Source organism: Trypanosoma equiperdum, assembly GCF_001457755.1.
Source record: "Trypanosoma equiperdum strain OVI genome assembly, contig: ctg_275, whole genome shotgun sequence".
NCBI classification, from domain to species: Eukaryota; Euglenozoa; class Kinetoplastea; order Trypanosomatida; family Trypanosomatidae; genus Trypanosoma; species Trypanosoma equiperdum.
In genome coordinates, this window is record NW_027124171.1 from 853 (window position 1) to 16,791 (window position 15,939).

Sequence of the window (15,939 nt, forward strand, 5' to 3'; positions counted from 1 at the left end):
ACGACGGAATACCGCCCCATGTCAAACGCTAAAAGAGGGCGCTTTTCAAGCATAGTAAGCCGGTGATATCCGCGAAACAATCCAATACTTGAATGGCTGAATTCGGTGGAGGGATGGTGCTCCGAAACCGAAAATCAAGGTGTACTCCACACTTAAAGCTCCTTGGACGCTGGCTCCAGAGTGTACACAAATTTGCCATACGTGGGTGGGTATAAAGGCAAACGCAACAGACGAATGGAGGAGGGTTCCTCATACGCCGCATAAATAGCAATAATCAATAAGACCGGAAAGTTTCAACAAATGAACTGGTGAGTTTGGACAGTTAGTCCACTGCAGAAACGATAATCTTCGGCAACACGGAAAAACACAGAATTAAAGGGATACCGGAAGATGGGCATGCGGCCATCGTGCGGAAGCAGCTCCAATGGAAATGGGGTTGAATAAAGTACTGGAAACAATGAAAGACAGAGTCGCGTGGAGGATGGAATCCCGGGCCGTGTATGGAAGGGCGATTTTCACAATCAGTAAAAAGAATGCGGTGATTTCTATGCGGCTTATTTCTCCCACCACATTGTTTGGAAAGACAGTGCAATAGCAGATGAGATTGCAGTGGAAGAAACGACTGCAAAAAGACACACCTAATATATAAAAGTTGATATTTTGGTGGGGAGACATAAAGCAGAAGCACAAAGAGGCACACGCTACACTCGAAGCCGGATTAGGGCCAAGCACGCGCAGAGGCAACCGCGGTAACTATAAGCCTGCACCGAAGAAGGGGAAGTTCAGCAGGGCAGGAAAAACTATCTCTGCATCATTCCGTGCCCGCACCACGAAACATTTTGGGCGATACTGAAGAGCGATCGCCCCTAATAAGCGCCGAAACCGGTGCACACGGTGAGGCGGTCGAGGGGAAGAAGTGGTGAGCAGCCGGCCCGTCATAATTCCCAACGAACTAACCACAATGCGGCCGCCCCGGAATAGGAGCACTGCCAGAATCCGAGGCACGGTCATATGCTCCGAAACATTTTTTATCGTCAGGATGAAACTCAGCAGCAAACGATGTGGCCGAAAAGCGCCTGCGGGCACCAGTGCTGGCACAGGGCAAAAAGGCGCCCAAAACCTCCTTGTAAATATGACTGTCACGGACAGTGCCGCATCCGCCCGTCAGTACTCGGGCTTGTGTAATTCAATGTGGCGCACGGGCGCTCCCGAGGTTCGGTGAGCAGGAAAAGGCATAACGAAGTCCGGAAGCTGTTTGACACCACCAATATGACCATTTGCAAGGCGGTCGTATCAGTGGTGCGGAATGAAGCTGGAAAATTGGCCGGGCGAAAGCAGGCGATCTCTCAAAACAACATACGACCACAAGCCCGTGGCACCTCAGGGAAGGGTTGCAAGGCATTCCTCTGTGTCGTCCGGAATCCTCAGCTGCGGCCGCATTTCCTTGGCACCGGGCGCAAAGCGGAGCGACACACGATGACGCCACAGCCTCGTCGGCCGCGTGTTATGTAAAGAAAGGGAAGTGATTTGACATGAGCACCGAAGTCCCGAAAAGGGGCTTGCGGAAAAATTGAAAACGGTGACTCATAGCACGACTAACATTTCAGGCGGATTGGAAACTCCTCCTGATAAATGAGGTGTCGCCAACACGGGAGAGACTGAAGGGAAACCTACAGAGTGGCGATTGCGAAGAAGAGCCGCGAATGGAGCACGGTTGCCATATTCCTGACACGGGATAACAGTGTGCTCGACCCCACGGGTGAAAAGGGTAGGCTCAGGGCGCATCGAGGGGGGTGTGGCAGGAAGTTTACAAAATCAGTCACTTTAAATAGCACCGAGTCCGCAGTGATCGAGTGCTGCCGCGGCGTGGTTATTCACCGACCAGCTCAATAGGTCTTAGGGAGGGCGGAGGAGACAGTAGAAGGAAAGAAGCAAAGAGAACAACATGAGGAAGCAACGGCAACGCCCCTGAGTGGCCTTTCGGTAAAAACATATGATGTCGAATTAATGTGGAAAGCCCTGCTGAGCACAGACGGGACTATGGCAGCACGCCAGGAAACTTCATCTTGGAGCTAACGCGGCCATTGCAAAGCCCCCAAGCGGAAAGGAACGAAGTGGAAAAGGATGGTTGGATGATGCACCAGCGCCATGCACTCAGGTGCCGCATTGTCGGAAAAGCAGGGCTGATGAGGCACCCAAGATGAGCACACGGCCAGGGAGGGGAGGAGGACCCGCAGTTACTTACGGTAAGAGCACTGACAGCCCCCCATCCGCGCGCTTAAATGTCACAGGTGGCGAAATTGGAGGGGGGAAACGGTACCGTGGCCAACCTAACCTTCCTGAAAGCCATTTGAATGAGCTGTGCCACCACAGCGCTATCTGTGCAGCAAAAGCGTGGGGGAAAAAAAGGAATATACAAATGTCCACACGCCCTATCATTATGCATGCTTACAGAAAACTTACAACAACACCGGCTTCTGCCCATGGCGGCGCAGCGTTCTATTTTTTTTTCTGCGTGTTTGTGTGTGTGTGTGGAGACCGCTAGTGCAATGTGAATCACAGGCAACTCGCCTTTCACCTGTAGTGACCGTACTCGGGACTTCGACAGCATTACACGTTTAAATGTTGTTCGTTTTTTTTTCTCGACCAAATGTTTGTCAAGAACTTTTAATAATAATAATAATCATTATTTCTGCGTTTGGTTCCTAGTGGGGTTGTGGTGGTGTGTTGGAATTCGATAGCGAGACCCTCGACTCGGCCAACATGACGCGAAGCCTAGCGCATTTAATGTACCGGTCCTCTTTCAGCCGCCCGGCATTGCCCCGCAGTTGAGGTGACCTCGAATGGACCCCGCCAGCCAATTCCCATAAAAAGCGGTTGCTTTTCCCCGATTCCTTGATTTTTTATACCTTCAGTGAAATAACACACTTTGCCTTTGACGTGAAGGCCCGCCACCAGCTCCCACCTTTTTTTGGCTTCGTTATGTTTCATTCCCACTGCAGAGAGACGGCACTATGACAAAACGAGAAAAAAGAAGAGAAGAGAAAAGGCGGCGTGCCTTGTGCCGCAGGAAAATTGTGCAGTGAAACGAGTTTAAAAAAAAAAAATTGAACATAAGCTTTACAGACTCAAGGGAGGGATGTGGTATGAAAACACCTTAAACGATACCCCACTTCACATGCATTGACCTAGCAGCTGGGTAGTTTAATCCTTCTTCCGGTCCTCGCGGTACGCGCGAATCATATCTTCCGCGGCAATCGCGTCCTCATTCGCCAACTTTTCTCTTTCGCCGACCCGCGGCGCGCGGTCCCTTAAATACTGTTCTTTCGCAACTACGAGGGCCTCCTCCAATTCCTCTATGCCCTTTCCTGACGCAGCAGATGCGCTGGCAAAAGGAATGCTTTCGTAGAAGCCGTGCGTGAAAAGGGAGAGGGATTGGACTAAACTCCCTGCGTAACTCCCATCCGTACCGCTGTTAACCGCTTCCGCCAACGCATTCGGGTCCTTCATCCAAGTCACTGCGGCATCTGAAGAAACGACATCCGTTTTATTAAAGAGAAGGACGAGCGGGAGCTGCTGCTTCAGCATGATGCTGCTCGCATATAGCATGGTGCTCATGAATGTCTGTGTACTTGCGCAGCGGGCTGTATCAGCGACAAACAAAAGTGTTGTTGGCCACGTGGCCGCCAGGGACTCGGCGATTATTTGCCCCGATGCTGACCAAGTGAAAACTTCGATTTGACCAGGCGTATCCACAACGATCCACTCAAGACCTTCCTTTTTTTCAAGAATACCAATGACTTGGTGAAACTTCGTTGCAAACAGGTTCAACGATGTCATGATAGCACCGTTGGGTCCCAGTCGATACTGTTTTATAACTTCCTTGTAGTTGACTGTGTCACGAATGTCGATGTTGGCGCCGTAAGGAACATCCGCAACTGCCGGATCCAAATTTATGAAATACGTCTTTTTACCTTTCTCCTCGGCGTAGTGTTGCAGCCTGTGCACTAGCGTTGTCTTGCCGGTGCCTGCCATTCCCACAACCAAAATGACTAAAGGTTTTGGCTTTGTCGACATCGCAGCCAGAATCTAAAAGCAAGCTGATGAAAAGAAGGTAATAGAAAACTCCGGAGACTCAACATCACTTTTCCATTGCAGAATGAAGCGGTAATGGTTAGGATGAACGGAACACCTTAAGTACAAGAAGGGAATGAAGATGGCGCTGAGCATGCCACCCAAATGCCGGACACCCTGATGAGAGCGCATGTAGTAAGGAAGGGCCGTGATGTGGGAAGCAACGAAACGAACCTTCTTGCGAAGCGCAACCTTAAGCCTCAGTCGAGGGCAAATGCAAGAAGAGCCTCCACCTTTCCAACCTCTAAGACGAGTTTTTCCTCGTCTGACCACTTCTCCCGCAGAGCCTGCCAGTTGCGGCGCACTCTCCCAATGAAGCGGCTCAAGTCGTGGCGCATCGCCAGTTTGTTCCCTGCGATGCGTTGCGCAATGGCAGCGGCAAGAGAAAGACAGAGGGCCAACTCCCGTCCATCCCCGAGAGCACCAAGGCGACAGGTACGGAAGAACAACTGTTGGTGGTACAGTGGTGTCCCGAAGGCCGCCCTAAGCGACTGCGGTGGGTCAGCGTAGAGAGCTTGAAGCATAACAAGCGCACCTTGAAGAACACCGTCACGCAGTTCCTCTCCATCCTTTTCCCCGTCAAGGGGGTTACGCCGGCACTCCTCTCTCGCAATTCCATCGATGAACATTTGGAACAGCTGGGAAGCGTCCTCACCGCACTTGGGGTGTCGCAACCACCACTCCGCATACCCCGAGGCGGCCAACTCCAGGGGCCACCTCTCAAACAAGCGCATCCAAATGGCAGGGCCCGCACTCCCGTCAACCTCCAAGTCCGTCGGTGAGTTGCCTTCCGCCATCGTTTGCTTAAGGGCGTCCCGTAGTTCCATCACAAACTCCGACGCCGTCGTCTCTTGGGACTCGCTGAGCGTACCACCGCCACTGCTGCCGCCTGTGAAGCAAAGGCGGCGCGTTCCATGCGTTTCCCTATCCGATAGGAACCTATTGGCGCCGTGCTCGTGAGACCAGTTCATCTCGTTCTCCTCCGTCGGGCTGCTATGAAGTGTTGGTCCGATTCCGCAAATATCATCATAAGGCAAAAAGCGCGCACTCACATTGATTGATTGAGCTGTACTTTGTCCGTTAGCAGCCGTAGTCCTTACACTTGACGACTTCGCTGGACAGTCATCTGCAGGAAAATGTTTTGCGGATGACTGTTCGTCGTTCTGGTCGGGGACGCGCAAACGAGGCACGCTCATCTAACTCTCAAGGGGAGTGTCAACCGTTTCTAATACTTGCTATTATTGTTGCTATTACAAGCGGGTAAGTTAAAGAAGGACTGAGTATGCGGTGCCATCCCCACTGGTTGGCGGGGAGGACCGTAAGCAAGGAACGAACTGAGAGTGATTTCGCAGCGCTTGCAACGATAATGTGGTTGCTTCAATCTCATCTAATTGACCTTTTTTTTTCCATAACGCACGCCCCACAACAACCGATAAAACTTTTTCCGTGCCCCTGTGGGAAACGTCCCCGCATCGGCCACTGACGTACAGCCTGGTCCATACTTTTGGTATCAAAAATTGGCAGCACATTGTCCCTCGTGACGATGCTAATAGGCCGCTGACACGCGGCTGGTAACCGAGAGGGGCGAGCCGGAGTCATAGAACAACGGTATTGGCGCATGTGCCATAAGCTGCCGTGTCTAAAGCATATGCGACAGCCTTTTCCCGTATATAAGATGTTACCGGCTCCTCACTTCACCTCATAACAGGGGTTCGTTAGAAGCTGGGGCCCTGTTGAGGCGGCTGGTGCCAATGGAACCTCCCATTAAAGCGGGTGGCAACACACGATCCTTTTCAGCCAATATACGCATGTACATATACGCGTTCTTTTGCAAAAATGTATATGGCGGCTGTGGCAGCGAGTGCCACAGCTCACAAAGCACCACCCAGCATCGGCACTTCTTCACCAACCCTGGGGAAACAGGGCCTTGAAACGCCGCACAAAAAATTTCTGTCGCGGACCACCAACATCGGAGCCATACTGCCCTCGAGCCCTCCAAATGTCCCTTGTGTGCGTCAGTGGTTTCTGCCCAATCTTTTCATAGTAGTCCGGATGTACGTTGTACATCGACGACTTGAACTCAGTCACCTCAGGTGTTTTCCGTGGTGCCGCTCCAACAGTGTTGCATCTTTCCATCTCCCGTACTCGTTGGCGGTCCCGCTCCAACGAGTGATGCATCATTTCCTTCGACACCTCATCACGCGAGTGAAACCAGTACATGTTTTGCGCATATGTCTTAATTGCCTCGGCCCGTTCCCACCCCAGCACGAGCTTGCGGTCGACTTCCTCATTTGTAAGGCTATCGTTTAGTGGGTGACGAAAGCTGCTACGTACTTCTTCCGTTACAATATCCCTGCGGGAACGCAGCGGGAATCGGCTCGCCCCTTTGATGAGTGACCTGTACAGGCGCAACTTCTCGTCACGTTTGTAGAGTTGTTTGAACATGTGAGCCTCCCCGCCGATAATGGCCACCGACCCCACCCGTACACAAGACCGGAAGCAACTGAAGGCCCCTTGCTTGACAAGCGACCGCGCATACATTTCAGAGAGGTAACCACAGAAAGGGGGAGAAATTTGCATTCAATAGGATACACATGTGGAAAGCGGGAGAACATAACAATCATTCACATGCGCGCGTGGAGTATGCGCGAATCAGCCACACCTTGCACAAACAACAACAGGGTGGTGTGCTACACACAACTCCGCGAGATCCACACCCGTTATTTGCCCTTCCATTTTCCCGTCAGTTCCGACAAGAAACCTGCGGCAACGTCATGCGTTTCGCGATGCGTGCTACGCATATTTTAGCGGGGGAAATTTATGTGCGCATGCCTCTTCACACATCCTCCAGTTTGCAGTGAGATTCATTCACGAGCACGTGAGCACTTTAATCCTTTCGTTCGGTTTTCTTCTACCGCTGGCGCTAGCGGCACAGCGCCTGCAATGAACCCTAACGGCAGACCCATAATCTCGGTGAGCGCGTATTTCGCCGCGTGTGCAGACCGAATGGGAGAAGGGGATTCAAGTGAAGAGCGAGATGGGACCAAGAGAAACACATGAGGTATACACATATGTATATATATATGTTTGCACAAACATGCGCCACAGACACGCCACGAGCAACGTGCAAGAAGGTGTAGGGTGAATGCAGGTAACAGCAAGCAAAAAAAAAACTGCATTTCTTCTCGTTATTGCAGCGTTAACGAACAAGGATCAGATTGCATGCTGCAATTGAAGATGAAAGTGAGAGGAACATCCAGCAGTGGTTTTCAACTTCCAGATGCATCATTCCGAATAACACATGCCAAGTAGAATTTCTCAAACAACGCGGGTAATCGCCTCAACCGGCGGCCGCATACGTCCCTCTGAGGACTACACGAGTGACTGCGCCACAACCACAGCGCATCTCGCTGTGGCCGCAAAAGAGAAGAGCTCCTTTAGATGAGCCCAAACCACTCACCCCAACCTTGTGGTTGCCTCTCCACAAGATTGTTGGTTGTTTGCGCATTCAACAACGCCGTCCGCGTGGCCACCGTAGCAAGTGTACGGGCTGGGGGAACAATATTTTTTGTGCTGACGTAATCAATGGGTTTCCGTGGCGGAACGACGATGGGTGTGGGCACCACCCGGTTAGGTCGCACCTGTTGGAGCTCGCCGCGCAGCCGCATTACTTCCCGCGCCAAATATTCTATATTCTCCGCGCTAGGCTGCAAGTGGGCCTGCACATCAGCGTCCCAATGCGCCTCGCTCACTCCCCGCTCCGTTTGTTCGTTAGCATTTGACTCACCAGTCCCATTTTCCACCCCGACGCGCTGCTGGTCTCGCATGCCGTTGAGGTCTCTCAACTTTTCTCCCCAGTCCACATTCCCGCCAATGCACTCTTCAAGATGCGTAACAAAATGAACCATCGCCTCAAACTTCGTCATGGCGCCTAGTTGTTTCCAAGCATCGTGTTTGGCACGCTCCCGAACCTGCCATATAAAAGGAGCGCCACTGGTGCACGGGCCGTGCTCCACCTGCTGTCTGAGTGCGTAAAAAAGTAGCTTTTGACAGTCGTTGAGCTTCGTGCACGTCTCTAGGTCACCATATTCACGATCAAAAAATTCCGTTACTTTGTGGTACTTGTCGGGATAGGCGATGTTCGCACCTTTATTCCCCTTCATATGTGCTCTGCCTATTTATTGGCACCCTGCACCGTGCAGTGGGAAGCGCTGTTTTACCCCCGATTTATATACGCGCAACGTTGTACAATTTTGTGTTTCGTATGGAAGAAAATTGGGGGACAAATTGTGTGAAGGGATAGAAGGCATCTTTATCGTAATTCGCTGATCACGAGAGGTCAAAAATCAGGGGGTTCTCTTTTCCCTATTAAAAACATTTCGCAACACTTTCCAAAGTGGTGATCACTTTCCTCTTTCACCCACACTCAACTTTTCCATCTCTCTCTTGTTTTTTTTTCAAAAAAACGAACAGCAAACACCGAGGGTTCAGCCTCGCATAGACATCTCCCACCTTTTCCATTCCGTTTCACAGGGGCGACAACAACATCAAGAAAGACACAGTTGCCAACGGAGTCATCCAGCAGTTGTTGGCCCCCACATTAAGCGCCACAGCAAATTAAGAAAACTGCGTGCAGCACCCCATAACCTATTTTTTATTGGTACACCTTGTTTTCCCTGACAGGAAGGTTTGAATATGTTATGGCACTAGAGGAAGGAGGGCCGGTGAAACAGTTGCGTACCTACGGGGGTTCATACAAGCCTACACAGTGCCGCAAAGTATGGTATAAACACGTATACCGTGGAAAATAATAACAACGAGTTATGACAGAGCAAGCGAAATGAGGAGACAGATTAGAAGAAGAAAAAAGAAAAGAATAAAAATAAGCGAAATCCGTCAAGCAACTGCGACGAAAAGTTGTGTACAGCGCACATGTTTCCTCAAATGGGTGGGGAAACTTTTGTGTTTGGAGTTGCGTTGTCATTGTTTGGCTTTTTTTCACACCAAATTTGCCCCCTCTTTTCCACTCGACGTACCCCTCCCCCCCCCACCCTTCCTGGCCCCTCAACCAGACCTCACAGAACGTGCATGGGGAGGAAAAGGGTAGAAATCAACTTCGTGTGATCAAGCAGGTACCAGATATTTTTCCTACGAACAACGTTCATCAATCATCTCCGTCCGTTACTCTTGGTGCCCCTTCCAAAAAGATTTCCCCGAGGTTCCTCACGTTATCAATTCCACCGCCTGCGGCATCGTTGCCATCCTCAGCATCGATCAGGAGGTTGGGCGGCTCGGGGAACCCATCGACATCAGAGTTGAAAGCAAATAGAGACTCGCCCTCAGGTGGCGGTGGTACACCAAGCTGGCCTGTCTCGTCATGCACAACTGGCGGCTGGTCAATGCCAGAGATATGTGCATAACCCACAGACCCGAGTGTGTCCGACGTGCCCTCGGTGCCTCCAGCTCGCATTTCGCTCGCGTCTTGCAAGTAGTTTGCAACGTGTGTCGAGTGCAGTTCCACCGGATCAGAGTTAGCACTCACTGCTGGATTCCACTGTAGCAGTGCCTCCTTGGAAGCATCATCGCTGAACGCGCTGACCTCGGCGGCAGTAACAGAACTCAGCAGGTGCAACACATCTAGCACGGAAACCGTATCGCTCCCCATGGCACGTAGTTGGGTCTCCAAGTTCACATAGACCGAATTCATCGTTCGGCGGAGGAAAGCACTTTGCTGTTCAGCCGTCTGCTGGCCATCCAATATTTCTACAGCTGATGCTTTGGCCTCTGCCCGTTCCTGCAGCATCGTCGTCATCCTTGTAAGCGCATCGACATGCTCCTGCAGTTGGCGCCTCTCTGCTATGTGACGTCCTTCAGCTTGCTGAAGCGCCGTTTCCAGCTGCACTGCACGCTGTTCACTGGCAAATAGACGATCCTTCCACTCCTGTGTTGTGCAGCCATCGGTTGCGGCGGGGTCTAGGGCCCGCTGTTCCTTATGCTTTTGCTCAGTTGCTCGGACGCCGGCTTCGTAGCCTTCGCGGAACTTTTCCTCCCCTACACGTTCTACGGCCTGTTGCTGCTGAACATGGGCCTCCACGAGCCGCAGGCGCCTATCTTCTTCAAGTTGCTGCACGCGCGCTCCGTGAGTTTCCTGTTGCAGCTGCAGGTCCTTCTGTAACTGGAGCACCTCATCCTTGTGCCGACTCATTGCCTCCAGGGCCCGATGGTAATTACTCGTCTCCTCTTCGAGCCGTCCTTTCAGCCTTTCAATAGTCGCAAGAAGCCCATCACGGTCTTTTACCGCATCTTCCAAATCTACCTCACCCATCGGCACCTTCCCTACAACTTTTTTGACGATCCGCTCAATCGCTGCGTTGTTTTTCTCTATCTTCTCGTCAATGCCAAGGCGATCAACCTTCTCATAAAGGGTTGCAATCTGAAGGTGAAGTCGCTCCACGCTTCGCTCAATTGAGCTCAACTGCCCTCCCTCGGCAACTGGGGCACTGACGCTCTGCTTCTGTTGCTGCTGCTGTTGTAGCGTCTGTAGCAGAAGGACTTGCATGAGCGAATTCACGTCTGACGACCCTGTTTGCGCGGCTCCAGTTTCCACCGACCCTGGTGGGCACTCCCTACGGTCACTTATTACCGCTGGCGCTCCCAATGCCGCCGTTGTGTTATCAAAAGCGGAGTTAACATTGTCTGCTTCTACCGTCCCCACTTGGTGTGCGGGCCTTGAAGCTTTGTTTCTTCCCACGGCCCGCAGAATCTCGTGGCAAGTGATGTGTGTAACGACCGTATCAGACGGCTGAACCTCCGGATTCCCCAAGCCGCGGTTCACTTTCGTCAACCGCGGCGTCACAAACACCAGTCGTGAGAAACCACCTTCCCTCATGCCAGTCAGGGCGTTTTCTACACCAATCATCATTGTACCGGAGCCCACACTTACCTCACGCGGTGCCTCTGGTGGCACCTCCTCAATCACTTTCCCTAACGAAAAAAAGGACGTTCCCGGCACCCGTTGTAGCAGCCAAGACGTGAAGGAAATCGTTACCGTGTCTCCACGCGTTACCGTGCGTGCGGCTGCGCCCAGCTCTTCGTATGGCGACGCGCCGCTTCCCCACTCAACAATTGGAGGCGTCACTCCACTGTCTTGCAGACGCGAAGAGTTGAGGGCAGTAAGTACTGAAGCAACAAACTCTGTGCACTCCCGGCGCCCCTTGAACATCAGTGACCAATGACCTCCAAAACTTGGATCGAACAGCGAGGCGTACTGCGGCTCCCCTTCACTCTGAATGAGTTGCAGATTTTCGTCCATGCGCACCCGACACTGCGGTCGCTTGTCCCGGTCAATAATTGCAATGAGGGGAGGAGCCGTGGCGCTTGTACGAGGCACACATGCGGCCACAACGCATGACCCAATCACCTCCTCTCCTTTGTATGCGACCACCACGGCCTGTACTGCTGTTTGCAGTGGCGACGAAGCATTTGACTGTTGCCCAGTGGCGCCTCCACTACCCATCACCGAACGTGCTACCGCTTTGTCAGTCCCCTTATCTTCGTAACGCAGGGATGTAACGCCTTGCCTTGACTGCATATCATCTTCTGCAAACATCGACCTCATACCTCTGCTCGCTACTTGTCGTGTGTTTCTATTTCCAGATGGACCCTGATTAGCCAATCCTTCACCTTCGTCACCCGACGAATCCAAACCACCAAACATTTGGGGTAAAACACACAGGCACACCCCCAAACACGCGACACACAGCCGGGGCCACGGCTACACCTCCTCAACTTCTGACAGAAGTAACCTAAATTGTAAACTACACGAACACATACAAAGGAGGGGAAACCAAGGGAAAGAAATAATGGGCGAAAACAGTGGACAGATCAGGCTGTGGCGTAATTCAAAAGCGTGCTTCCCACGCAAAACCTTTCTTTCATGCAGACCGACCACAAAATGATGATATTTGAATCCTCTTCATCCCCTCCTACCACTCTTATTTGGCGTCTCGCCCTTGGCACACAAAAGCATATGTTATTCCGCCGAGTAGATGACATGTTTACGCCAGGCGAGAGATCCCTTCTCAACACAGGCTGAGGAGCAACGTGAAAGATAATCTTCCCTCCATTCCTACAGCACCGAGGCCTTTCGCCGAGCACAGACACAACACAACAACCTAAGTACCGAAACATGCAGAGGAAAGGGGCGAGAGGAGTGGACTTGAGGAATGAAATATACATGGAAAGGGGTATTATCCATATATATATATATGCATATGCATAGCGCACACTCACAACATACATAAACAAAACTTCCCCTATTACTGGGTCAAATAGGAGGGAGGGGTGTTATAGACAATAGCGGCTACGCTGTACGAGTTCCAATGCACTCTAAGTCTCTGTGTGGCCCTCTTCACAACCCAACCCGACGAAGTAAGAAACGAAAAGACAACAGGTCACTTACAGTTCAAAACACGAATCATCGTGAGGGTTGTGGAGCATAAGCCACTCGGCGAGGAAGTCTACAGGGTCAACGGGTCGCCTTTTACACACCTCTACTAGTCCCTTGCTCAGCAACGGTATGATGTTATGGTTAAGATACATCCGCAGCGGTCTTTTGCGTTCTTCTAGGGCCTCCCGGTCCGCGAGGTCGATGGCGCGCCGAGCATCTTCTACGACGGACCGCTGCTCGCTCTCCATCATGCACTCACGCAACTCGCGTTCGTACTGCTCGGTGATGGCACGCATCTCCTTCTTTCTTTCTTCCATTTCTAAATTACGAGCTCGTATTTCTTCATCGAAGAGTTGCTTTGGAGAAAGCCCCAACGTGTGGGAGGGTCCGACGTATGCGCAGAGAAGTTTCTCCAGCTGACCTGGTTCGGGCACGGCGAAATCGGACTCCGGTGGTGGCGGAGGCAGTAGGGGCTGACCACTCACATCAACCGCCAACACGGTGGGGGTGCGGCCTCCTGGCGTAAGCACTTTGGCGACGGTGCTGGCAGTTTCGAAGAAGTTTGGAAGGGTGTATTCTGCGTTCGTGTACTGTTGTTGGTAGTTTGCCATCGCTGCCTCGAACCGCCTCAGACACTTTTCCTCAGTACTTCCCGTCTCGCCTGATATCTTGGAAACAGCGGTCAGACGATCAAGGAGGTAATTATCCGGAGCAGTAAGGACGAAGACAAAATCAGGCAACCGATCTTCGTCACACAACTCCGTGCTCTCGGGTGGAGCATTCGCCGAGAGTGACGCCGAGTGACGCACAACCGCCGTCCTTGCATACCCTCCACTACCGGCTGGTGCGGAGGGCAACGAAATTACTGTGTCTTCATTGTTTTCGGGAAGCTCCAGTGGGGTCTGGCCAAAGACAAGGCGAGCCTGCTCCACGGTCTCTGGAAAGCCGTCAAGCACGTATCCTTGGTTACGGCAATCCGGACGGGACAGCCGCCACCGCACCATGCATGCAAGTGCCTTGTCCTGAAATGGAGCACTTTCCTGTTGTACAGGATTGTGTTCTTCTTCTTCAGCGACTGGCTTCTTGTTTACAACTTTTGCTACACGCTTCTGCTTCGTTCCCTCTTTACGCTTCTTTGGGTTACTGGAACCCAACGGGTCATTTGAGCTTGGGGGCTGTACTCTTATCCGCATTGAGAGTACACGCTCCATTGACGCAATAGTATCACGTATTTGTATAGCACGTTCGTTGCCCTGGTACCAATCGTCGACGAGTGCCTCCACGTTTTGCATTTCCTCCTCGTTCAGCGAAAAGTCAACCGCCTTACCATCGACATCATCCTCAGCAACGGTAGTTGAACAATCCACTAGCCTGGTGCTTTCCATATTTCCCTGCCGGCCGCTGTCGGGGGACGCTGTTGGTTGCTGCTGTGTCTCACCCATGGCATTTTGGTCATCTTCCTCTTCTTCCTTAACCTCTGGCTTATTGCGCGGTCGCAAGAATGCCCGCTTCTTCGCTTCTTCACGACGCGTCTTTTCCCGTTCATGTAGGCACTGACGGAACTTTGCAAGTCTAGATTTCAGGATCTCGATGTGCTCCTTGTACTCTTCCCGCACTTGCTCTATCGTGAAAGTAGGCACATGATAGTGCCGCTTCGCCACAGCCCCGGACAGGGCAGTTTTCCCGGACAGAGGTGGCCCGAGAATCAGGATGCGTATCGGTTGCAAGTTATGTGACTCAATGAACTCATGGGCAACCTTATCAATGGAATCCACGAAACCGCCCCGTGCCGCCCAATCACTTTCGTCCATCATTTCATTCATCGTGGAATTCTCCACACGAAGGTTCATCGTAAAGAGCTCTACGTTTTTGTGAAGCAGGTACTCCGAAGGCGGTACATGGAATGTTTTCTCCCCACCGAACGCCCGGTTTAGTGCGAGAACCATCCGCCGCCATGAAACATTACTGTTATCTGTAGCGAACACGTAGCGGCTTGTTGGCGGTGCAGCCGCCTCCAAAAGCCGCTGCGCAAACGTCACGAGGTCGCGAATATGCACACATGGCACAATCTGCGAGCCACTACCATATATGGGCAATCCATGTTCCTCCCGGCTCCACACCTGGCGAAAGAAGGACTCCATCACATCTTCCCCCTCACCGTATGTGAGACCCGCAAACACAACGCAGGTCTGCAGATGGCGATCATCGCTGTTCGCTGAAGCCACAACTCGTTCCGCCTCGCGCCAGTTGAAATACTTGGCATGCGGGATGCGACGGTTGTATTGATCTTCTGTTAGGAGTTCCAACTCACCTTCTGCCTCCCCCTCCAAGGGAGAGTTTTCATAATCATCTTCGGCCACCTCCAGAGGTCCCAACAAAGCCTCCACTTCATCTGGTTTCATGGGCTGCTGCACCTCCTCCTGTTCCTCCTCATGGTGTTCTCCCTCCTCTTCATTCTCAACAGAGTCTGTTTCGCCGTTCACTTCCTCCACCGACTCCCTCTGTAGGGGCGGCGTGGCGTACCACGTTAGTAGTGACGAGACGAGAATAAGGCGCTTTGTTTTTCGCAAAATCTTTGTTGTGAGAAGGTGCACAATGTCAAATACATCCTGTGCACTGCGCAACTCAACTACTATCAGGTCTGATGCCAGCACGGCCTGGTGCAACTTGGGTCCATTTCGGCGCCAGAAGACATTGAGCTGATGGCTCGTCCCGTCCGCATTATCTGGGCCCTGTGTGGCGCCACCGTCGATAGTGGAACCAAGATTGGCTTTTTCGGCCTGGGTTCCGAGGTCGATTACGGTTGGCAGTGACTGACGGGACCGGAAACTGTGACCCATTTGGAACGGTAGCGTGTCACAGTAATCAATAAAGTTTTCCACGCTGCTCTCACTCCACATGCACGCATTAATCCTGTAGCACGTACCCGTCTTACTCTTGCGGCCGTAAAACTGCTGAAACATCCTCCGACCAAAGTACGTGTCAGCGTAGAGGATGAGAACGCTGGTTGTTGTGCGGCTAGCGAAGTCCTCCGAAAGACATGACACTTCTTCTACGCTCATTTGTTATTTACAGCGATCTCTCCTCTTTCACTGCTCCTTGCTTCGTTGAGCTGCCTGATACTTTATGTGTCCTAAACTTCTATCTAATTTATATTCTTTTTGTTCTGTTTATCTTCCCGTTATTAATGGTTCTCCTCCTCACCTTTTAGGGACTCTAACTGCAAAAAAAAAAATAAACAACACCGTCAGGATTAGGTGAACGTACCGCACGCACAAGGAACGAGTGAAAAGAAAAGATGGGAAGATGCTTAAAACAACAAGATATCCGGACTTGTCGGAAATGTTCAAAGAGGA

The 15,939-nt window shown here is 51.8% G+C and overlaps 6 protein-coding genes and 1 pseudogene across 7 annotated transcripts; all 7 read right to left on the reverse strand.

The window, feature by feature from the left end:
* Positions 1–322: 322 nt before the first annotated feature.
* On the reverse strand, positions 323–658 carry TEOVI_000103400:pseudogene (annotated as a pseudogene). The gene is given in 3 exon segments: positions 323–556; positions 559–648; positions 650–658. Coding segments are annotated over 3 exon segments (333 nt in total).
* Positions 659–3,204: 2,546 nt separating this feature from the next.
* On the reverse strand, positions 3,205–4,077 carry TEOVI_000103500 (XPA-interacting protein, putative; the record flags this gene model as incomplete). Its single annotated transcript, XM_067224336.1, has 1 exon — positions 3,205–4,077. The coding sequence occupies one exon, from the start codon at positions 4,075–4,077 to the stop codon at positions 3,205–3,207; it is 873 nt and encodes a 290-aa protein (XP_067080437.1).
* Positions 4,078–4,334: 257 nt separating this feature from the next.
* On the reverse strand, positions 4,335–5,330 carry TEOVI_000103600 (uncharacterized protein; the record flags this gene model as incomplete). The annotated part of the gene is made up of 1 exon (XM_067224337.1): positions 4,335–5,330. One exon carries the CDS (start codon positions 5,328–5,330, stop codon positions 4,335–4,337), a length of 996 nt encoding a protein of 331 aa, XP_067080438.1.
* Positions 5,331–6,036: 706 nt separating this feature from the next.
* On the reverse strand, positions 6,037–6,714 carry TEOVI_000103700 (Complex1_LYR-like, putative; the record flags this gene model as incomplete). Its single annotated transcript, XM_067224338.1, has 1 exon — positions 6,037–6,714. One exon carries the CDS (start codon positions 6,712–6,714, stop codon positions 6,037–6,039), a length of 678 nt encoding a protein of 225 aa, XP_067080439.1.
* An 857-nt stretch (positions 6,715–7,571) lies between these two features.
* TEOVI_000103800 (Acyl CoA binding protein, putative) lies at positions 7,572–8,297 on the reverse strand (the record flags this gene model as incomplete). The annotated part of the gene is made up of 1 exon (XM_067224339.1): positions 7,572–8,297. One exon carries the CDS (start codon positions 8,295–8,297, stop codon positions 7,572–7,574), a length of 726 nt encoding a protein of 241 aa, XP_067080440.1.
* Positions 8,298–9,298: 1,001 nt separating this feature from the next.
* TEOVI_000103900 (FKBP-type peptidyl-prolyl cis-trans isomerase, putative) lies at positions 9,299–11,851 on the reverse strand (the record flags this gene model as incomplete). Its single annotated transcript, XM_067224340.1, has 1 exon — positions 9,299–11,851. The coding sequence occupies one exon, from the start codon at positions 11,849–11,851 to the stop codon at positions 9,299–9,301; it is 2,553 nt and encodes an 850-aa protein (XP_067080441.1).
* Positions 11,852–12,591: 740 nt separating this feature from the next.
* Positions 12,592–15,645, reverse strand: TEOVI_000104000 (Dpy-30 motif containing protein, putative; the record flags this gene model as incomplete). Its single annotated transcript, XM_067224341.1, has 1 exon — positions 12,592–15,645. The coding sequence occupies one exon, from the start codon at positions 15,643–15,645 to the stop codon at positions 12,592–12,594; it is 3,054 nt and encodes a 1,017-aa protein (XP_067080442.1).
* Positions 15,646–15,939: the final 294 nt, after the last annotated feature.